Below are 24,766 nucleotides of genomic sequence, written 5' to 3'. Positions count from 1 at the left end.
CTATGGCAAGTCCACTCCAGCTGTTATTCAAGTCTGGTTACTGTATACTGTTTCTGTCTGCCCACTTTTCCAAGCTTTCCACTTAACAAGCAGCTTCTCCCAACAACTGAAAACTCTGGAGAGGCTTTCTCCTGTCCCCAGCCTCTGTGGGCAGCCAGCCAATCAATTTTTTTTGGAGACATTAGTCTCACTCTGTTGGCCAGACTAGAGTTCCATAATGACAGCCTAGCTAACTGCAACTTCAAACTCCTGGGCTCATGAAATCCTTCTTCAGACTCCTCACAAGCTGGCACTACAGGTGCCCACCACAATGCCTGGATAATTTTTTAATTTTTAGTGGAGATGGGGTCTTGCTCTTGATCAAGCTGGTTTCAAATTTCTAAGTTCAAGCAATCCTCTTACCTTGGCCTCCCAGAGTTCTATAATTGTAGGCATTAGCCACTGGGCCTGGCCCAGAGGGAAGATTTTAAATAACTAATTCAATGTCTTTATTTGTAGATCTCTCCTCAGATTTTCTATTTCTTTCTTTCTTTTTTTTAGTCTGTCTTGGTCATTTGTGTCTTCCCAGGAATTTGTCCATTTCATTTTATTTGTGTTGGCATACAGTTCTTCATAGTATTACTTTATGATCATTAAGGTATCTGTTATTGTGGTAGTGGTATTGCCTCTTTTATTCCTGATTTTGGTAATTTGTGCTTTCTCACTTTTTTACTGGCCACTCAGTGGTTTTTCACCTGGGAGTGATTTTTGACCTACAGGGAACATTGGTAATATCTGGAGACACTTTTGGTTGTCAGAGCAGGGGGATGGCTACTGGCACAGTAGGTGGGTAAGGGCAAAGGATGCATCCAAATATCCTATAGTACATAGGACAGCCCCTCACAACTAATCATTACAGCCCAAAATGTCAATAGTGCCAAGGTTGAAAAATCCTGGCTACCTAAAGTTTGGTCAATTTTGTTGATCACCTCATAGATTCAATATTTGCTTTCATAGCAACTCTGAGTTTTGTTTATTTATATTCCTGAGGGTTGCTGTTGTTGCTTCTCTGCTTGTTTGGTTTTTGGTTTCTTTAGCAACTTCCCTGGACTAATTTTTGGAATCTGTTGCCTAGCTAATGTGTACCTAGTAATATCTCTGTACAATTTTTTTAATTAAAATAATTAAGCCAGTCTTTTTATGAATCACCCCTGTATGTGCATAGTGTAGTGGTTAATGATCATGAATAGATTGTGCTCAAACACCTCAAGCCATCCTCTTTCAAAGGATTTGTGTGTTGTTATTAGTATGCCTTCGAAATCAGGCAGTTTTCAAGTCTTGCCAGCTATTAGTTCCCACTGGGAATTAACATATCTTATCTGTGCATGTGGTCAGGCTCACGGTGAGCCAGGGATGCCTGAATAGTGTGTGCCCACCAGTTTTTGCCTTTCCCTCAATGCCTGTAATAAATGCAGAAAGAGCTTATCAAGGCCATGTATGACTGTGTTGATTGGATTTCCTATTAAATTTCTACCTAGTTCACAGGTCTATTGCTTGCCCCCAAAAGGACTATAAACTCAGATTATTTGAGCTTTTGGTATTCTCAAAATCTCTTCTTAATTCTAGTAGATTTTAGTACTAAATGACCTAGGGTTTTCTTGATATACTAGCAAAGTATTAATAAAAAGTATTAATTTCATATATTATTTATTGTTTATAAATATCATTACGTTTTATTGTTTTACTGCATTTTCCAGAACCTTTAGAACCATGTTGGCTAGTAATAATAATAATGACAGTCCCTGTTTTGTTGTTGATTTTAATGGGAACGTCTTTATCATGTTAATAGTTAAAATGACATATGCTGTGCCTTTTTTGATACTTAGTATTTTTTAAAAAGTATTTAAATGATTTATATTCATTTAAAATTTTTAAATCAGGGATGGCTATGAAATGCTATCAAAAGTTTTCAGCATCTATTGACAGTTTTCATTTTCTTCTTTAATGTATTAATATAATATGTTAGTTTATATTCTTATATAGATAAATTCTTCCAGTCATACCTAGAATAAAACTTACTTCTTATTGCAGTTTTTTATTCACTGCTAGTTCTTACTTGATATTGTATTTCAAGTTTTGCATATATATTCATAAATTAATTTGATCTGTAATTTTATGTCTTAAACTAATTTTAAGATCAGGTCTGAGTCTGGATAAATAGTATAAATTTAAAGATTTTCATTGTTTTCTAAGATCAAGAATAGTTAAGTAACATTAGAATTAGCAGTTGAGGACAAGTAAACTTTAAAACCACACGATTGCATTGTCTACCTCCCTTGTTTTAGGGTTAATTTTAACTTCCCACTTTTTTATACTATAGAAAGTAATATTTCATTTTAGAATTCCAAATTTCCTGGTTTGTCTTGGAAAAAATGTTAATAACATTTTATTTGTGCTATGTATTTCTTCCAAGGAGTTCAAATTTTATTATACCAATTATAGAAAGCAGAACATCAGTATATTACCATGGGAAAGAATCTTAACAGTAATCTAATTTAACCTTCTCATTTTATAAATGAGCTCACTGAAACATTAATTTTCACATAATTTAGGCTCAATTAAGAAGTATATTGGAGGTAGCTTGAGATAGAAAATTTTTTACATAAAATATATAGTAATATAAGTCTAGTAGTAAATATTTGGGTTAGGAAATGTTGTAATCCATTGTCTCCCAGGTTTATATTAAGTGATGAGTTTTTATATAAAAATTGAAAGCTTTAGCAGGCTCTTAGAGATAATCTTCTTTCACTAACCTGATTACCTGTAGCCTTTTCTTAATCATTCTTTTTTATATACAATGGAAAAACTATGTAAATAATTGTACTGTAGTTTTTATTTGTATTGTTTTTAATTGTTACAGTTATTTCTTCCATTAAAAAATTTAAAAATATTATGGTAGTACAAATGATTTTGTTGCATGAATATCTTTTATAATACTTAAGTTGGAGCTTTCAGTGTGCCATCACCAGAATAATGTTCGTGGAAGCTAATGGATAAATTTTTACTCCTCACTCCATCCAACTTCCCCCTTTCTTGGTTTCCAATGCCCTTTACATCTCTTTACACCCATGTGTGCCCATTGTTTAGATCTCAATTATTAAAGAGTACATTTGGTATTTGTTTTTCCATCTCTGAAATTAACTTAGGCTTATGGTCTCCAGTTGCATCTGAGTTGCTGAAGAAGACATTATTTCATTCCTTTGTGTTGCTAATACTCCATTGTATTTGTGACTGTGTCTGTGCACATACTCTCACATTTCTTTATTCATTCCAGAATTGATGAGCACTTAGGTTGATTCCACATCTTTGCAACTGTACATTAAACAATAAACATTTGAATGCAGTTGTCTTTTTGATAAAATGACTTCTTTTCCTTTGGGTACATACTCAGAAGTAGGATTGTTAGATTGAATGGTAACTTTATATTTATTTCTTTAAGACATCGTATTCTTTTCCATACAGGTTGTACTATTTGCAGTCCCATCAACAGTGTATAAGCATTCATTTTTCTATGCATCCATCTCAATATCTATTATTTTTGACTTTTTTAAATTTTCAGATTAGTCTGAGGTACATATGATTAGATTACATTGTTTGCATTTGTAAGTTAAAGTCTGAGTTGTAGTGGTGTCCTTCACCTAGTAGCTGATGAACTTCTCGTATCTGGATATCTGAATCTCTGGTGATACTGGGGATGTTTTTTCCTAATAATTCCCTTAAAAGAATTAGGTTTTCCATGCTTTTCTATTTTTCCTCTCTCTTTTGGAGATACCTATACTTATTTTTTTGGCCCACTTTGCATAGTCCCATAGTTCTGAGTGATTGTTCGTTCTTCTTTATTATCTTTTCTGCATCTTTGAGTGGGTTAGTTCAAAAGCTCATTTTGAGCTCTGAAATTCTTTCTTTTCCTTGGTCTAGTCTGTTGTTGAAGGTTTCCATTATATTTTGAAATCCCCCAAGTGACTCATTCCTTAAGTTCTATTATATCTTTTCTTATGTTGTCTATCACTTTAGTGAATTTTTCAATTTTTCTTTCATGTCCCAGAACTTTTTTTTGAATCTTTATGTTGTTTTTTTCTTTCTCTTCAATCCCATTCATCTTATTTGCCATCCACATTCTGAGTTCCATCTCTGACATTTTATCAATTGTCTTTGGAGGGTTGTTCATTGCTAGAGACCTACTGTAGTTATTTGGGGGTATTAAAATAGTATTTGTATGTTGTAAATGGTTTTTTTATTCTCTTTCTTATCTGAAATTTCTTCTCTCAGTTCAAGACAGAAAAGCTTGCAGTGCACCTATTCTCTTCTGCAGGGAACTCTCCCACTTAGTACAAAGAAGTAGAGGTCCCTGGATGGAGTATTTGTATCCTATTCTGGAGGATTGACCAGGAATGAGATGTGTGGATGCACTTTGACCATCTCCTGCCTCACCTTTCCCCTGTGGTTGTCAGTGGCAGCTTCCATATTGCAGTGAGTGAATGCCACACCTAGTTCTATTAGCTGAGGCAATTATTAGCCTGACTCAGCTTGCCAGCTGCTCTACTCAGATATGTGAGCAGTGGCATTTGTCAGATCACAGCCCTGCCCACGGTAATTATATGCTTTGGGATCTTTCCTACTCTGATCTGTGGTGGCAGCATTTGTTACCCTGTGTGGCTTGAGCATAGTCCTGCTTGTACTCTCAGGCAGCAGTGATTGTCAGCCCACACGAGGCTGAAAACTGACTCATTCCCTAAATCATTCATTTGGTTGCTTTTATATGTTAACTGTGAAAACTAATGGGAAGATGATTGTATATTCTCACTTTAGGCTCAACTCATCTTCACCTAAAAGTAGAACCACTTGGAGCAAGATCATATCCTTCTTTTCTCAAAACATCAGATTCCCTTCCACATCTAACTTACCAAGTCTTTGTCTAAAGCTTCAGGGATAGATTTGCTTCTTACACTTATAGCATCTTCTAAGTCTTCTGTAAATGATTCATTGAAGTCTAACTCAGATTGACTCCAGTCTGGAGGGAGAGAAAAGAAAAGAAAAGCATAAATCAGCTTATTTTGGTAGAAGATTTCATTTGTCATTGCAAATGTTTCATCATTATTCCAATTCTTATTAGGCATATAGTATAGGAAATATCACAAAAGCAACAGTCGGAGTCAGTAACTTCATCCTGTTTATGTTAACCTGTTTCCATTTTTACAGCATTTTGGAAATTGCCTTGGACTGAATTACTAACACATATGTGTTTATTTTTCCTTTGGTCACAGAAGGTTAAATGCTGTACTAAAAAAATGCCAAATTTTACAATGTTGAAGGCTTCTTCTTTGCTCCTAGAATTAAAAAAAAAACTCTCCTAGAATGGGCTTTTATGATTGGAAAAAAAGACTCATTAACCTTTTTTGGTTTCAAAATTTAGAGCATTCACTATATTTTTATATTTGACATAAAATGCAAGTCAACCAATTATAAACTGCCACTTAAAAATGATACTGAAAGTTCCTTTCACATAAGAAGGTAACAGCTATAAATAAATTGAAAAGATATTCTATTCCATAAGGCACTAGAGCATTCCTTCATCAGAAGAATATCTTGCTTTCAGTTTTAAATATAAAAAACTGGAAGCATGTATGTGGGGCAATAAATACCCTCAGTAATGCTATGGGCAGCTTACCAAGTCTGGTAAATTTATAAACACACAGTAGTCCCAAACCAAAGCCCTACTGAGACAGATATATTTACTTTTAAATAAGAAAGACAGGACAGAGTAATCAAGTTTGTAAGTTTGAAATAGTAATGGAAATAATGCAGAAGTGCTTAGCATAATACCCAACAGGAGTTGCTGGGTAGAAATAGAAGAAGCAGACTCTATGGTGTCATCTTCTAAGCTAGTTTATAATTTTTCATTTAACAAATGAACAGCTTTTCTCCTACTGGGAAAAATGCTGTAGTGATAAGACACATTTAGAAAAGTCAGTGGGAGCTGGCTGGCTATAAGAGACAGCTCAAGTCAACACACAGATTCTTGCCTTAGGCTTTACATGAATATCATAGTCTGAGAACATGGAACTTTTTAATGTCAAGGATTTCATCATGATTTTAACTCTATATGGGGTGGCCATTATGGTGGCAGCCATGTGCACTGAGGCTGGCAGGTTCCAACCCAGCCTGGGCCAGCTAAACAGCAATGACAACTGCAATAAAAAAAATAGCAAGGTGGTGTTGTGGGCACCTGTAGTCCCAGGAACTTGGGAGGCTGAGGCAAGAGAATTGTGTAAGTCCAAGAGTTTGAGGTTACTGTGAGCTGTGATGCCATGGCCCTCTACTGAGGGTGACATAGTAAGACTCTATCTAAAAAGAAAGAAAAGAGAAAAAGAAAGAAAGAAAGATGGACAGAATGACAGACAGAAAGACAGAGAGAAAGATACACATATAATGACACAGAGAAAGACAGAATGACAGACAGACAGAAAGACAGAAAGACAAAAAGAAAGACAGAAAGATGGACCAACAAAAAGACTGACAGATGGGTGGCACCTATGGCTCAAAGGAGTAGGGTGCTGGCTCCATATACTGGAGGTGGCAGGGTCAAACCTAGCCCTGGCTAAAAACTGCAAAAAAAAAAAAAAGAAAGAAAGAAAAAGACAGACAGACAAAAAAAAGTCAGAAAGACAGACAGACAGGTGGAAAGACAGAACAACAGATAAAAAGATGGAACGATACACAAAAACACAGACAGAAAGAGAAAAAGTTGGACAAACAGAAAGACAGAATAAAAGGCAGAAAGTCACACAGACAGACAGAAAGACAGAAATACACACAGACATAAAGACAGACAGAAAGATAAAAAGACATGAAGAAAGAAAGACAGAAAGACAGACACAGAGAAAGACATATAGACAGAAAGACAATAACAGAAAGACAGACGGACAACAAGACAGACACAGAAAGATAGAAAGACAGACAGACAGAAGAACAGACAGAAAGAAAGACAGAATGACAGACAGACAGAACAAAAGTCAGACAGAAAGACAGAACAAAAGACACAGAGACAGGACAGATAGAAAGACAGAAAAACAGACAGACAGACAGACAGGACAGACAGAGAGAAAGACAAAGGCAGACAGAAAGAAAGACAGACAGACAGAAAAACAGAAGAACAGACAGAAAGGACAGACTGAAGGACAGACAGAAGGCTAGACAGACAGGCAGACAGAAAGACAGACAGACAGAAGAACAGACAGACAGAAAGATGAACAGAAGGACAGACTGACAGAAAGGCAGAAAAACAGAAGGACAGACTGACAGAAAGTCAGACAGACAGGATAGACAGACAGAAAGACAGACAGACAGAAGGACAGACAGACAGAAAAACAGATGGACAGAAGGACAGACTGACAGAAAGACAGACGGACAGATAGAAAGAAAGACAGACGGACAGACAGGCAGAAGGACAGACAGAAAGACAGAAGGACAGACAGAATGACAGAAAGATAAACAGGAGAGACAGAAAGATAGACTGACAGAAAGATAGACTGACAGAAAGATAGAACATACAGACAGAAAGGCAGACAGACAGGATAGACATAGAGAAAGACTAACAGAATGACAGAAAGACAGAACAACAGACAGAAAGACTGACATAAAGACAGACAGAAGGACAGACAGATAGACAGAAGGACTGACAGAAAGACAGATGGACAGACAGGAAGAAGGATAGACAGTAAGACAGACTGACAGAAGGATAGAACAAGAGACAGAAAGGTAGACAGACAGGACAGACAGAAAGACAAAGGCAGACTGACAGACAGAAAGACTAACAGAATGACAGAACAACAGACAGAAAGACAGACAGAAAGAAAGACAGACAGAAGGATTGACAGAAAGGCAAACAGAAAGACAGAAGGACAGACAGACAGACAGAAAGACAGACAGACAGATAGAAAGACAGAAGGACAGACAGACAGACAGACTGACAGAAAGACAGGCAGAAGGACAGACAGAAAGACAGACAGACAGAAGGACAGACAGACAGACAGAAAGACAGGTGGACAGATAGAAATACAGACAGAAGGACAGACAGACAAACAGGACAGACAGACAGAAAGACAGACTGACAAAAGGACAGAACAATAGACAGGCAGAAAGACAGGACAGACAGAGAGAAAGACATAAAGGCAGACTGACAGACAGACAGAAAGAAAGACTAACAATGACAGAAAGACAGAACAACAGACAGAAAGACTGACATGACAGAATGACAGGAGGACAGACAGACCGAAGCAAAGACAGACAGGATAGACAGAAAGACAGACAGACAGACACAGGACAGACAGACTGACAGAAAGACATACATACAGACAGAAGGACAGATGGACAGAAGGAAAGACAGACAGACAGTAGGACAGACAGACAGAAAGACAGACGGACATAAGGACAGACTGACAGAAAGACAGAAAGACTGACAGAAGGACAGACAGACAGAACAACAGACAGAAGGGCAGACAGAAAGACAGATGGAAAGGACAGACTGACAGACAGAAGGACAGACAGAAAGACAGACGGACAGACAGGACAGACAGACTGACAGAAAGACATACATACAAACAGAAGGACAGAAAGACAGAAGGAAAGACAGACAGATGGACATAAGGACAGACAAACAGAAAGACAGAAGGACAGACAGACAGAACGACAGACAGAAGGACAGACAGAAAGACAGGCAGACAGAAGGACAGACTGACAGAAAGACAGAAGGACAGACAGACAGAAAGACAGACTGGCAGAAAGACAGACGGACAGAAAGACAGATGGACAGACAGACTGAAAGAAAGACATACATACAAACAGAAGGACAGACAGACAGAAGGAAAGACAGACAGATGGACATAAGGACAGACAAACAGAAAGACAGAAGGACAGACAGACAGAATGACAGACAGAAAGACAGACAGACAGACAGAAAGACGGACAGAAAGACAGATGGACAGACAGACTGAAAGAAATACATACAGACAGAAGGACAGACGAACAGAAGGAAAGACAGACAGACAAACAGAAAGACAGACAGACATAAGGACAGACAGAAAGACAGATAGACTGACAGACAGAAGGACAGACAGACAGACAGAAAAATGGACAGAAAGACAGACAAAAAGATGCATCAATACACAAAAAGACACAAAGACACACAGAAAGACAACAAGTTGGACAGACAATAATAGAAAGACAGAAAGACACACAGACAGAAAGACAGACAGAAAGACAAAAAGACATGAAGAAAGAAAGACAGAAAAACATACACACAGAAAGACATATAGATAGACAACAACAGACAGAAAGACTGACACAAAAAGACATGAAGGCAGACTGACATAAGGACAGACAGACAGAAAGAAAGATGGACAGAAGGACAGACTGACAGAAAGACAGGACAGAGACAGACAGACAGAAGGACAGATAGACGGACAGAAGGACAGACTTACAGAAAGACAGATGGACAGAAGGACAGGCAGGCAGATAGAAAGATGGACCAACAGACAGACTGACAGACAGACAGACAGGCAGAAGGACAGACAGAAAGACAGATTGACAGAAGGACGGAACAACAGATGGACAGAAAGGCACACAGACAGGACAGACAGAGAGGAAGACATAAAGGCAGACTGACACAAAGACAGAAATACAGAACAACAGACAGAAAGACAGACTGGCAGAAAGAAAGACAGACAGACAGACAAACTGAAAGATGGACAGACATACAGAAAGACAGACAGACTGAAGTACAGACAGACAGACAGGCAGACAGAAAGACAGACAGACAGATGGATGGAAGTGCAGACTGACAGAAAGACAGACAGAAGGACAGACAGAGAGACAGAAAGACAGACAAAACAACAGACAGACAAAAGGATAGACAGAAAGACAGAACAAAAGACACAGAAATAGGACAGACAGACAGAAAGAACAACAGACAGGACAGAGAGAAAGACATAAAGGCAGACAGACAGACAGAAGGACAGAAGGACAGAACAACAGACAGAAAGACAGAAAGACAGGACAGACAGAAAGACATAAAGGCAGACTAACGGACAGAAAGACAGACCAAAGGACAGACAGACAGAAGGACAGACAGACTGAAGGACAGACAGAAAGAAAGAAAGACAGAACAACAGAGAGAAGGACAGACAGAAAGACAGGCAGACAGATGGAAAGACAGATGGACAGAAGGACAGACTGACAGAAAGACAGACAGACACAAGGATGGACATACAGAAAGATGGACAGATAGAAAGACAGATGGACAGAAGGACAGACAGACAAAAAGACAGACCGACAGACAGAAGGACAGACAGACAGATGGACAAAAAGAATGACAGACAGCAGGACAGATGGACAGAAAGAACAACAAGGAGAAAGACAGGATAGACAGAAGGACAGACAGAAAGACAGGCAGACAGATGGGCAGACATACAGAAAGATGGACAGATAGAAAGACAGATGGACAGAAGGACAGACAGACAGAAAGACAGAATGACAGACAAAAAGACAGACCGACAGACAGAAGGACAGACAGACAGATGGACAAAAAGACAGAATGACAGCCAGCAGGACAGACGGACAGAAAGAACAACAAGGAGAAAGACAGCATAGACAGAAGGACAGAGAGAGGGACAGACAGAAAGACAGACAGAAGGATAGAGAGAAAGACAGAATGACAGACAGACAGACGGATAGACAGAAGGACAGACAGACTGAAGGACAGATAGACAGAAAGACTGACAGACAGACAGAAGGACAGAGAGAAGGACAGACAGACAGATAGAAAGAATGACAGACAGACAGACAGACAGCACAGTCAGAGAGAAAGAACAACAAGGAGAAAGACAGGACAGAGAGAAAGACAGAACAGTAGACAGACAGAACAACAGACAGAGAGAGAAAAAGGCATAAATGTAACCTGGCAGAAAGACAGGCAGGACAGACAGACAGAAAGACAGACTGACAAAAAGACAGAACCAAAGACACAGAGACAGGACAGATAGATAGAAAGAAAGACAGAACAACAGACAGACAGAAAGACAGACAGACGGGACAGACAGAAAGACATGAAGGCAGACTGACAGAAAGACAGAAGACAGACAGAAAGACAGAATGACAGAAAAACACACAGACAGGATGACAGATGGACAGATCGAAGGACAGATAGGCAGACAGAAGGACAGACAGACCAAAGGACACACAGAAAGACATAAAGACAGATAGAAGGACAGACAGACAGAAAGACAGGCAGACCAAAGGACAGACAGGCAGAAAGACAGAATCAGAATGGCAGACAGAAGGACAGACAGACAAAAGACAGACAGGCAGAAGGACAGACAGACAGAAAGACAGACAGAAGGACAGAGAGAAGGACAGATAGACAGAAGACAGACAGAAAGACAGAAGACAGACAGACAGAAAGACAGACAGAAGGACAGAGAGAAGGACAGATAGACAGAAGACAGACAGAAAGACAGAAGACAGACAAACAGAAGGACAGACAGACAGAAAGGCAGAATGACAGACAGATTGATGGAAAGACAGAAAGACAGAAGACAGACAGACCAAAGGACAGACAAACAGACAGACAGAAGGACAGACAGAGAAACACAGACAGACAGAACATTAAGGAGAAAGACAGACAGGATAGACAGGACAGTGAGAAAGACAGACAGAAGGACAGAGACAGACAGAAGGAGAGACAAAAAGACATACAGGGGAGACAGAAAGACAGACTGACAGAAAGAACAACAGACAGAAAGACAGAAGAACAGACAGACATTAAGATAGACAGACAGAAGGACAGACAGACAGAAAGACAGACACACAGAAAGATAGAACAATAGACAGAAAGATCAAAAGATAGAGAAAAAGACACAAAGAAAGACAGACAGAACAACAGACAGACAGGCAGAAAGACAGAACAATAGACAGAAAGACAGACTGACAGAATGACAGAAAGACAGAACAACAGATAGGAAGACAGACTGACATAAAGACAGACAGACAGAAAGACATACGGACTGATAGAAAGACAGACAGACAGAGAGATAGACGGAAGGACAGACAGAAAGGCAGACAGAAAGACAGAACAATAGAAAGACAGACAACAGAGAAAGACAGAACAAAAGACAGACAGGATAGGCAGAAAGAAAGGCAGAACAAGAGACAGACAGAAAGACAGACAGATGCACAGATGGAAAGACAGAATGACAGACAGACAGAAAGACAGGCAAACAGCCAAAGATAGGACGACAGACAGATGGAAAGAGAAAGACAAAGACACAAAAAAAGACAGACTGACAGACAGAAAGACACACAGAAAGAGAGACACACAGACAGAAAGACAGAAAATGGATAGACAGAAAGACACATAGACAGAAAGACAGAATGACAGAAAAAAAGAATGGCAGACAGAAAGGCAAGCAGACAGAAAAACAGAAAGAAAGACAGACACACAGAAAGATAGAATGACAGAGAAAGACATACAGACAAATGGACAGAAAGAAAAAAAGAAAGACAGAAAGACAGAAAGGGAGAAAGACATACAGAAAGAAAGAATGACAGAAGGATAGACACACAGAAAGACAGACAGAAAGATAGAAAGACACAGGCAGAAAGAAAGAGAAACAGAAAGACACACAGACAGAAGCAGAAAGATGGACAGACAGAAAGAGAGAACAACAGACAGACAGAAAGACAAACAGAAAGATGGACAGACAGAAAGATGGACAGACAGAAAGACGGAAGGAACAACAGACAGAAATACAAAAAGACACAAAGGTAGACAGAAAGAGAAACAAAGACAAAAAGATTTCATGATTATGACAAATTTTTATAAAGAGTTTCCTTATACATAGGTAATAAAATATCAATATAAGTAATACCTGCTTGAGAACACTGTTGTGATAATGAAGCAAAATATACATATGAAGGTACTGTACAAATGGAAGCAGCACTTATTAACACCTTAACGTTGTTTACAAGTAACTTCTTATTTAAACCATGGAATGTTTTGTCTGAATATTGGGAACTTCTGACCACCATATAAATTCAATTACCATTTCCTTGAACTCTGGATAAGTGTTCTTGCTTGTCATATCAAACATACTCTGGATCCATTTGTATTCCCTACACTCCTATACAGATAGTCTGATATAGCACTGAAACTTGTCAATGATGCCTAGGAAGCATATACACTCTATAAGTGTTTTGTTTTCTTTTTATGAATGCAGGAGGCCCAAAGCATCACCTAGGTACATCTGCAAGCAGTTCTCATGGTGCAGGCCTATAACCAGAAGAATAGATGCTTATATTTTTAAGGCAAGACATATCCATTTAATGCCACAAAGAACAGTCAATTCCATCTGATTTAGTCATTTCATTTTTGCAACAGGGTAATCATGCTGTAAATACTCACCTGAGTAGAGAGAGGCCCCAGACACTGCTATGGAAGGTGTGCCTGAAATGTTTCTGCGATGGCATTTTCTGAGTTCCTCAGAGGTGCTTTCATCGGTAGCCAAACTCACGGAATTTTCAAAACCATGCTCCTTCTCACAAAGTAAAAGTGAAAAAATTCAACATTATACTGTCTAGAATCTACTTTAAAATCTTACCATATAAATATAATTTAGTATAAACATGTATAAATATAATTGAAACATCTCCTTCTCTCTTTGGGAGACAGTAATTGACATTTGAAGGTTCTTCAACAGGAGTCCATATAACTCCAAAACTTATTATCATCAATAATTCCTATCTAAAATCTATTCCAAGAGGCTTCTTAATTAGCACAAAAGGTGTCTGAATTATTTTTATCCACATAACAAGTGAATGTTCTAATATATATGGTTAGCAAGAAAGATAATGCAAGTACCTCCAAATCTTATATGAACTATGTATACGAATCTGTCGAGCTTTGCATCCTCAGAGTAGCATTGAGGCTTAGAACTCTTTTATGTATTTGATCCTATGTTTGTCCCCACTCTCAACATCCCCTCTTTTCAACCACTCCTTACTTCCTCCACTCCGATTTAACAGAAGATCATGCAGCTTTTCTATCTAGAAGGCTGGCTGATCAGAATATGGTTGGTTACATCTACGTTGGAGTGATACTTTCATGCATGGTACTTACCAATGTTTATAAAAGGATAAAGAGTGAGGACCTCCCCAGTTTACAGAACAGGTGTTTTTGTCTGTTTGTTTTGTAGTGTCTTATTACTATTTGTTAATGCTTGTACATGTGGTAGAATTCAGGCTGAACTCACCTTTATTTTAACCCATGATATAGGAAAACTCTGTTCCAACTGTGCCCATGCCAGCAGGGGCTTGACTGCTACATCATCTCAAGCTTGCTTTAGCATTAAAAAACTGATTTTGGACTGTTCAAAAACTTGGCTGAGGTTATATATCTATGCAAAAGATACCATGGTGTGGTAATGATCAAACCTAAAAGAGACTTTTCAATTCTCCTTTCTGCAAACAATTAAAAAGTGTCTTTCATAGTGCCACAGGAAGGAACCCCCTATGTGTTGCCCATATCTTAGACATTCAGAAATACTTTGATGAGCTCACTCCAGAAAGATGTGCTCTCTCTTGCTTTACATGCTAATCAGTTCAGCTTCAGTGTGACTGCTTTTAGTCTGATTATTCTCCAACACAATAATACCTGTAGCAGGAGGTATAGAGTTCCTAGCTCCTCTAATTGCCATAGACTACCAAGGTTTATCAAAAGAGTGTGACAGAGGTCAAATTGCTAATTTAGTTTAGGTCAGTTTTTAACAGCTCTAGTGAAGCAAGACCAAGTTCCTTAAGGCAATTATGTTGATGGAAAATTTTCCCACAGGTGATTTGGAAGTATGATTAACATTGAGCACTCATTGGCCAATTAATATTGTGCAGTCATTAACAAGAAATGTGTGTCCTAAAGGTTCAGGATGTCAAGCCTAACATTAACAGATTATGTCACAGTAGAAAACAGGTTAGAGATTTCCATGTTCTCTCTTCTATACTAAAAATTATTTCTTATGTGCTAAAACAGAGAAGAACATTGAAACAAACCGATGTTAAGAAATGAGAGAAATTGGGCGGCACCTGTGGCTTAAAGGAGTAGGACGCCAGCCCCATATGCTTGAGGTGGCGGGTTCAAACCCGGCCCTGGCCAAAAACTGCAAAAAAAAAAAAAAAAAAAAAAAAGGGAGAGAGAGAGAGAAATTGAGAAGTTGTTACCTTGGTCATCATCTAACAGTATATGCTCTTTTCATTCATCATGAAAGAGCCAATGTTTTTCATAAACTATTGTGCTGTCTTCTCTTTATTCAACAGAAAATAGTTATCTTTGTTTCTCTTTTGCTTTAAAAAATTGTCATCTTAGATTAGCTAGAAGCAAGAGTGATATCAACATAGGCATTTATGTACATATCCTTAACTCAATTGCAGGGAATTTCTGTTGGGGAGACGTAGTTCTCTAATAAAGAAATATTCAGGTAGAGGCTGTTAATTTTGAGGGTAGTAGCACATAACAAGGGTGAATTTTCACCCGAATAATATCAAATGGTAGTTGGGAAGATAATCCTTGTTTTGAGAACACACTTGATTAAGTTATTGGTTATTGATTATCAGCTGCTACCCATTGAGACAGTTGCACCAGTTGTTCAAGATTTTTTAAATACTTCTGTGTCCATTGATAAAAATAACTACTCCAGTCCACCCTCCTTTCCTATGCTCTCCCTCATCCACAACCCCAGGGCTACCCATAACCCAGGTTAAGTTCATGGTATAAAAGAGCATCCAAAGTACTTCCCTGGCTTTGTGCCAGTGTCTATTGCAGCTGCACTATGTACCTGCCATACCAGCTGCCAAATATTTTGAATATCATTTCTTTTTAGTTTGTCAAAGAAATGCATGCACCTTTCTGGTCACTGAACAGAATTTGTTTGCTGAACTTAGCATAAATATGTATGAAATTTTAAATATGACTTTATCTCATCAGCAAATACAGTTTAGACTGCAAATGTTTAAATAAATGTATTATTGTTACTCAATCTGTCTGAATGCCTTTTAGCTCTTCCTTAAACAAACATATCTACGAAATCTGACTGTTCACTACCTCCAGGACTATCTTCTTATTCCAAAGCCCAATCTCTTGCCTGGCCTATGACAATGGCCTTCTAATAGGTCTCCTGGCTTCCACTCTTGTTCCCCTACAGCTGCTTCTCAGCACAGCCCTGTGACCCTGCTTAAACAGAAGCCAGATTGTGTTATTCTTCTGCTCAAAACTCTCCAACTTCCCTCTTCTTGATCAGAGTGAATGCTGGAGTGCCTACAGCCATCCTTAATTCCCTACCCAGCCGCAGGATCTCTTTAACTTCATTTCCCAGTACTCCTCTTTGTTCACTCCCAACAGTTGCATTGATCTCATTGTTCTTTCTTAAATATAGCAGGTATGCTCCTGCCTCAGGTCTTTGTACTGGCTGTTTCTCCAGAGGCATTACAGATATTTTAGAAATTACTTGTGCAAGGGCACTAACCATTCGAGATGGAGGCCAGCTGTGAGTGGAGCAGCCTTCTCCATGTGTACTTGCCAAATATCAGCACTATCTCTGCCTGGAAGAACACTTTGTTCCAAACATCCACCTGGCTAATTCTTTCACTTCCTTCAAGTCTTTGCTTAAGCAAGACCTGTTGTGTAGTAAGCTCTCATTAAATATTGGCTGAATCATATAGTTCTGGTTCATATATAACAATTTCTTAAATATAGAAGCCAGCAGTATGTATAGGTTCTTGCTTCGTCAAGAAAATCTAAGTAGGTGCTAATTCATTCCAAGGATGACTCCCAACAGAATATTTAGCAAAACAGAATATTTTCCAATAAATCCTTTTTCCATCTTCTCTCTTAAAAGAGAAATCCAACAAAAAGTGTAATTTATCATATGCATAATGCAATTTAAGTCTTCACTGTTTGTTGACCCCTTATTTTAACAGATTATTTTAAAGAATTCAAGGTTCTACTTTTCCAGATTTAAATCTGTTTGAGAAAAATTTTGTGCAGTCAACTTCTCTGAGAAGTAACATGTAGGATCAAAATCAGAACCTTCAAAAAATTCTGTATATTTGTTTAAACCACATAGCTATTTAATACCCCCACTATACAAATGTTGACCTTGAACCTGGTCTTTCCCTTTCTTTTTTACTTTGGGTTCCATGCCAGAAGCTAGGGATGTAAGACACTCAGTCCTGATAAAGAAGTTTCTACCATTAAGTAGCATAAACAGGGGGGATGCCTGTAGCTCAGTGGGTAGGGTGCTGGCCCCATATACTGAGGGTGGTGGGTTCGAACCTGGCCCCTGCCAAACTGTAACAAAAAATAGCCAAGTGTTGTGGTGGACACCTGTAGTCCCAGCTATTTGGGAGGCTGAGGCAAGAGGATTGCCTAAGCCCAGGAGTTGGAGGTTGCTGTGAGCTGTGACATCACAGCACTCTACTGAGGGCAATAAAATGAGACTCTGTCTCAAAAAAAAATAGCATATACATGTACTCTGAGATATGGAGAGATCAAAATCAGTCCCACTGTGCTAGTGAGGTTGACTTCAAGAGGATATCCTTTCACATTTGTGCACTTACTCTAGTGTTGACTGAGTTTACACTGCGGGTGCTTGGGACTGGCGACCTCTGAGTACCTGGGGTTACATCACTGCTCCAGCTGCTCTTTGGGGTCCCAGGACCAGCATCACAGTCATTGAGATCTGATGAACCAATGCTTCCCCTAAAAGAAAAAGTATATCCTGACTTTAACCTGGAAGAAGAGCAGCAACCAAAGACACAGGCAGGGAAAAGCTGACAAGGGAAACACTGAGGATATGTGAACCACACCAAGTTCATAAGAGCCACTGGAACTGCTCAGCAATTATCATGTGACCCTTCTCCTCAAAGCCCTTCTATACCTCACTAGGTTTGATACCATTTGCCTGACTCCAGGGACATTGCCAATGAACTTTACTCTTGTCTTTCTTTGTTTCCTTTGCTTATCAGCATTCTCCCAGCCAGTCCAGGTTTCATACTATTCCCTCAACTCACCATGTTTACTTGAACCTCCTAAGATCTTTGCTCACTTTCTCCCCATTTGACATGCCTTCTTGGCCACTGTCCATCTATGAAAATCTACCCCAGTCTTCAAGGGCAGATGATGTCCAGCCTTCCCCATCAGGTCTTTTCTGTCAAAAACAAGCCTTGTTAACCTCTGCTTCATGTAATTCCTATTTACTTAACAGTCTTTGCCAAACTACTGTACTTAGTACTTGGCTACTTAATGTCTTATTTGACTTCCTGAATGATCCATATATGTGAGCTCTGGTGCTTCTTTCAACTGTGAGCTCCTTGGCAACAGAGTTCATGTCATATTTACCATGTATCTCCAGCACCTTCATAGTGTCTTGATCTAAAGAAGACACTCAGTACATGTTTATTCAAAGATGGGGAATTATGTTTCATTCCTCTGTATTACTTTAGTGTCTGACTCATGGTGCACATTCAATAAATGTGTTATAAAGATAATGACATTTGGTAAATGGCCTTGAATCACTTTCATGTTTGCTAAAATGATTTAATTCCGTTCAATAATAATAAATGAAAAACACAGTTCCTGCCCTTGAGGTGATCACAATTTTCTTATTAAATGAAGTTGCATAAGTAAACTTAGGTTTTGACAAATTAGAGTTTAAGAGAAGTATTTGTTCTTATTTTATTCCTTATCCTCAGTAAGCACAAAATATGCTAAGTAGTAAAATATAAGTTTTAAGTTTCATTCTCTTAGTTATGATCTGAATAAGTTACGTGCTTCTATAATAATAAACATCTTATTGGTAAAGCACCCCATATGGCCTTGGCTCAGGAGGGACCTTTGGATGTATCTGTTCACTCTGACAAGAGAATAAAATTTTGTGATTAAATAGATTGATACAATTCATTGTATTAAATTAAATCGATTGATACAATAGACTGATAAAATTGATACAATTTGGAATTCTAAGTTCCTTGATTTTCCTAAGCCCTTCTACCTCAGGTAATACTTTTTACATTTGACAACAGTTAACCATATTTAAACCATTCCAAATATTTCTTTTTTTTTTCCTTTTTTAATCTTAAAAAAATTCAGAATATTAGGAGGTACATGTTTTGTTTACATACTTTGTTTTTGTACACATTGAATCAAAGTTATAAGCGTTCCCTTCACACAGATAGTGTACACTGTACCAAATAGGTATTAATTTATCAATCCCCTCCTCCCCTCTCCCCCAATTTGGTTTTCATTGAGATTTACTTTGATACGTGCCTCTAAGTCTTAGACTAGTTATGATTAGTTATGATTTTGTATTGAGTTCATGTGTTTGTTTCTCCATTCCTGTGTTGTTACACTTAGAAGAATGGTTTCCAGTTCCATCTAGTTGTCACAAAAGATACTAGATCACCACATTTTTTACTGCTAAGTAGTACTCCATGGTATACATATACCATATTTTATTAATCTGTTCATGTACTGAGCACTTGGGTTGTTTCCACATCTTTGCAATTATCAATTGTGCTGCTATAAACATTTGAGTGTAGGTGTCCTTTTTATAAAATGACCTTTTTTCCTTTGGATATATACCTAGCAGTGGGATTGTTGAATCAAATGGTGGGTCTACTTTAAGTTCTTTGGTTATCTCCATACATAGAGGTTGCACTAGTTTGCAGTCCCACCAATAGTATACAGGCATTCTGTTCTCTCTGCATCCATGCCAGCATATGTTGTTTGGGGACTTTTTAATATAAGCCATTTGCCTTGGAGTTAAGTGATATCTCATGGTGGTTTTGATTTCTATTTCTCTAATGATTAGAGACATTGAACATTTTTTCATGAGTTTTCTGGCCATTAGTATATCTTCATTTGAAAAGTTTCCATCATACCCTTTACCCACTTTGTAATGGCATTGTTTGGTTATTTCTGCTCATCTCAGAGGTCCTACTTAGGTGGGGCACAGAGACATCCCCAGTGATGCTGCATAGTGACCATAAGCTCTCTGCTCTCAGAACAATAATACCACAAAAATATCTGTCACTACTGTTTTAGGTAAAATCTTGAAAAAGAAAGGCTAGGGGTGAATTTTGTAAAATGAGCCAACAAGTTATGAACCAAAGGGATGGATGTGTGAGTGTTTTGTGCTTGTCTATGCGCTGAAAGGCCTCCTAGCATCAGGTGGTCCTGATAAATGCCCCATCAAGAATTGGCCTTGGAGGGTGGCACCTATGGCTCAAAGGAGTAGGGCACCAGCCCCATATGCCAGAGGTGGCAGGTTCAAACCCAGCCCTGGCCAAAATCTGCAAAAAAAAAAGAATTGGCCTTGGTGAAACTAAAAGTCTTATTTATGTAGGAGCTCTGGCAGAAGTTGATTAATTGCAGTGATGACATTTAAAAGGTTATCCTTTAATAAGGAAAAAATTGTTGTGATTATAAGTCAGCTACTGTAAATTATTGTTGCCAGCAGCGTTATCTCAAAAATGACATATACTTTCATATTTGTCCCTGGCATTTACTGTGAGCCTCTCAAAAATATTTTCCTTTCAGTTGATTAGTCTAATACAAGGTTTATTCTTATGGGGCATATCCTCATAAATATTTGGGTGCCAATTTTCCTAGATGTTATATAAAATATGACATAAAATACCATTACCACTTAAGTAGGAGGAGGGTAAATGTGTCTAAATTAAATTTGGGAAGTTTAAGAGTCAATTAAGAAAAAAACTATTTTTTTTTGTTTCAGATATCATGTAACTGAGTTTTATATAAGAAGTATTAGAAATCAGCACCAATAAACCTTCAAGCTTAAATGTGGTTAAGTAAAAATTGGCAAGACAGAGAAACATCCCATTCTAATAGGGCCCAAGTGTAGGAATGTGACACTGGGAAGCTTGGATATTGTGAGTTACTAAAAGAAACACTTTCTGTGTTAAAAAAAAAAAAAGAGTTATATACTTTTAAAAGCCTTCCAGATTGTTATATCTAATTCCATACTGCCCCCAAATGTATCTATTTTAGAAAGAGAATCCAAAGATAAGAAAGAAGAGACTACAATTTAATGAGTTGCTTTCTGGGTTACATAATAATCTCCTAGGAGTTGTAGCTGGGAAATAATTGTCCTGGATCTTACCTTCCCAGAATGGCTGATGATGTTGAGCCCATGCCTGCATGGTTAAATGGCTGCTCCCCAAAGGCGACACTGACCTGACAGATCCTAAAACTCATGGAGACCATGAAGCTAATGACTAGCACAACACAGGGTCAATGTACAATATTCTTTATGAGGTTTATGAACTTTTCTAACTTATTTTAGTTATTTCAGGTCTGAAATGAACATGTAAGAAAGATGGGCGAGGGGAGGTTGTGGTTGGTAAGTGAGATGATCCTATTAAATGGTAAAGAGACAAAAAATGAGAAAGAAAAGGAGCCAGACATGGTGGCTCATGCTTATAATCCCAGAATGTTGGGAAGGCCAGGGTGGGAGGAATTTCTTGAGGCCAGAAGTTTGAAGCTGCAGTGAGCTACACAGTTGATCCTGCCACTGGGCTCCAGCCTGGGTAACAGGGTGAGACCTCATTTAAGAAAAAAAGAAACAAAAAGAAAAAAAAATAGAAAAAAAATTGAATGTAGCTCAACTTTCTGGTCCCCAAATCCTATGTCTTTGTCAATAGTCTTATGTGAGATGAGTGGCCTTCACCCTTGGCTGAACAATAGAAACACCTTGGAGAGGGCTATTAAAAATCCCCATGTCTAGACCATATCCTAGACTAACTACATGTGACTCTTTGGGCATGGAAGTTAGGCATTAAAAATATGTTAAAACTCTCCAGGTGATTCCAGTATGCAGCCAAGGCTAGAAAACACTGTGCTAATCTATGGATATAAGTTCACTGATCTTCGATATCTCTCCACCTACATTGTACTCTCCCTTTCTACCACTCTTTTCTTCACTCAGCATAGTTCTCACATAAGACAGTCTCACAACTCAGATTGTGACAAATGGAAGGACACTTAGTGTGTTAGTGAATGAATATGTCACTGTAGGGGTTAGTAAACGATAGCCTATGGACCAATTTGGGACTATCAAATGTTTTTGTATGGCTCATGAGCTAAGAATAGTTTTTACATTTTTAAATGGTTGAAAAAAATAAAAAGAATAATAATATTTTGCAACACATAAACATTATATAAAATTCAAATTTCAGTGCTCATAAATAAAATTTTATTGGCATGCAGGCATGCCCACTTAATTATATATTGCCTATATTGCTCCAATAGAGTTTAATAATTGAGACAGAGACCATATAGCCCACAAAGCGAAAATGTCAACTATCTTTACCTTTACATAAAAGGTTTATTGATGTCTATGTGTGTATGCCCATGCACACCAGTACATATACACACAAATACATGTTTCCATTTAAAAACCAAATCCTTTACAGAGGCTAACACATCCCAAAGAAATGAATTTCAGGTATTTTGTGTGTGTGTGTGTGTGTGTGTGTGTGTTTGTGTCTGTGTGTGTCTTAGGCCTAGGTGAACCGTCAGGGGACTTCTTGAAAGCAGAATTAGGGAAGCAGAGAGATTAGGAAGACATGGAAATTCATTAGGCAGCTTTTCTCATTGCAATGTACTCTTAAGTCATTGGCCCTCTACTGCCTAATTACACATATCTTCTGTCCTTTTTTTTTTTTTCCTTTTTGGAGAGGGGACAAAGTGGTGGGTGCTTAATGAAATAGTATTGAATGAATCTTAGCATTGATTATATAAATAACCTTTATAATTTGATTTAATGAAACAAAAGCTGATTTTGTTTGGAAGTTTTAAAATGTTTAATTTTTCCTTAATGAATTTGTTTCTTTAAGAAGATTCCCTCTACAATGGAGGAGACATTTGTCATGAGGGAAGGTCTCTGGTTGGGTACGAAGAAAGAGAAATTAAGAACAGATAGTACTGTCAGTGTGATAATATTGTCATTTAGCATAAAAATAAAATTCTAATTATGGGTCTTATTTCTAAATAATGACAAGAAGTCACTTGGTGAATAGAGGTTAGCAGCCATGAAAAGTCTTGGGTCAACTAGAAGTAAGGGCAAGAAGAAAGCTGACAGCCTCCCTCTATATACACAAAGAAAAGCAAGTGTTTGGTAGAACTCAGCTTTCAGTAACTAAATGGAACAAGTACTTACTCTGTACTTATATTTCAGATTTGCTAAACTCTTGTTATTCCTAGGATGTTAAGTTGCATATAAGAAGAAAGTTATCAAGGTATCCAAATCCATCCACATTCTGGTCTGACTTATCTCTCCATCTCAATTCTTATATACCACCCTTCAAATTTTACACTCTAAAAACCCTGAACAGTTTGTTTTCCAGTACATACAAGGTTGCTTTTTTTAAATACTTTTAATTTCCTCTGTCTAGAATGTTCTTACTATCTTTCTTCACCTAGCCAAGTCTTCCTCATTCCTTCAAAGCTTCTTAAGGGTCATCTCCATAAAGATTCCCTGAATCCTCTGGAAGAGTAGATGTCTGTCTTTGATTTGCCATAACACACACACAAAACATACATATGTATGTATGTATGTACATATATGTGTGTGTGTGTGTGTATTTATTGTACTGATACAGGGTTCCCCCTTTCAGGTCTAGACAGGGACCCCCAAGTTCCAGGCTTAAACAAACAGAGCTTTTTTTCTCCAAACCTCACTCTGAATATAAGCAAGATAGGAGAAAAGCAGTTTGGCCAGTATTTCATACAGGAATAGGGGGCCATTCCTGAAGTGGAAAGTATACACCCTGCTGCTTGGCCCAAAGCTAGAGGGACTGCATTCACATGTTAATACACTCATTCCCTAATCAACATTGGGAAGCTATTTTCTGTCTGTCAACTCCTGGCTAAGTGTGATTTTTACTTCCAAGACCTTCCTGTTTACAAATGGTACAGAATCCCCTAGTTCCGTTGCCCTTCATTCTTTCTGTATTCCTTTCTGCCTAATAAATTCTGTCCTGTCACTGATCTATGAGGTTTGTGAATTCATTTTAAAATCTCAGAGATTAAGGACTCCTTGCTGAAAGAAATTCCACCAAAAATACTATCATATTGTATTCAAATTATTTGATTATTCCATTCTTCCTGCTAAATTAGAAGTTTACAAAGGGGTGAAACAATATCATTGCCTAAGAACTTCCAGATTGACCATTTGGTTTTATGTATGTTGAACCATCTTGCATGCCTGGTATAAAGCCCATTTGGTCGTGGTGGATGTTCTGTTGAATTCAGTTTGATATAGTAGGTACTAGGTCAAAAATGCTGGCAGGTCTGTGTGTTGAATTTATCTGTATAAATAAAATGCTTAGGTTAGCAATTCATGTAGCTCTACTCAACAATTTGCAGAAGAAGAAAGTCCATCTATTATATCTTGGCTATGTTGAGAATGAAACACATCACATAATACACATTAAATAGCAATGAGGAAAAGAAACATGTGATACACTGGAGGAAGGAAATGTGTAGACTTAGTTCACAGAAATAGAGTATGCCAAGGCAATGAATCCATAGAAAACAAGTGAAGGAACAGACAAAGCAGTGAGGAGGAATCTTTAGACTTATAATTAGTTCACCACAACAACGAGG

At 38.1% G+C, this 24,766-nt stretch overlaps 1 protein-coding gene across 2 annotated transcripts in view; it reads right to left on the bottom strand.

Annotated features, from left to right (window-relative positions):
- Positions 1-24,766, bottom strand: part of SYTL5 (synaptotagmin like 5) — a 114,644-nt gene that overhangs the window by 37,288 nt on the left and 52,590 nt on the right. For both annotated transcript variants that reach the window (XM_003799881.1, XM_003799880.1), the window contains exons 6-8: positions 17,698-17,839; positions 13,496-13,625; positions 4,944-5,050 (exon numbers count right to left, since the gene is read on the bottom strand). In XM_003799881.1, coding sequence (XP_003799929.1) covers positions 4,944-5,050; positions 13,496-13,625; positions 17,698-17,839 — 379 coding nt within the window. The remainder of the gene's footprint in view (positions 1-4,943; positions 5,051-13,495; positions 13,626-17,697; positions 17,840-24,766) is intronic.

The sequence above is a fragment of the Otolemur garnettii genome, unplaced genomic scaffold (genome assembly GCF_000181295.1).
Source record: "Otolemur garnettii isolate 467f Iridium unplaced genomic scaffold, OtoGar3 scaffold00158, whole genome shotgun sequence".
NCBI classification, from domain to species: domain Eukaryota; kingdom Metazoa; phylum Chordata; class Mammalia; order Primates; family Galagidae; genus Otolemur; species Otolemur garnettii.
This window is presented reverse-complemented; position numbering and strand designations above follow the sequence as displayed.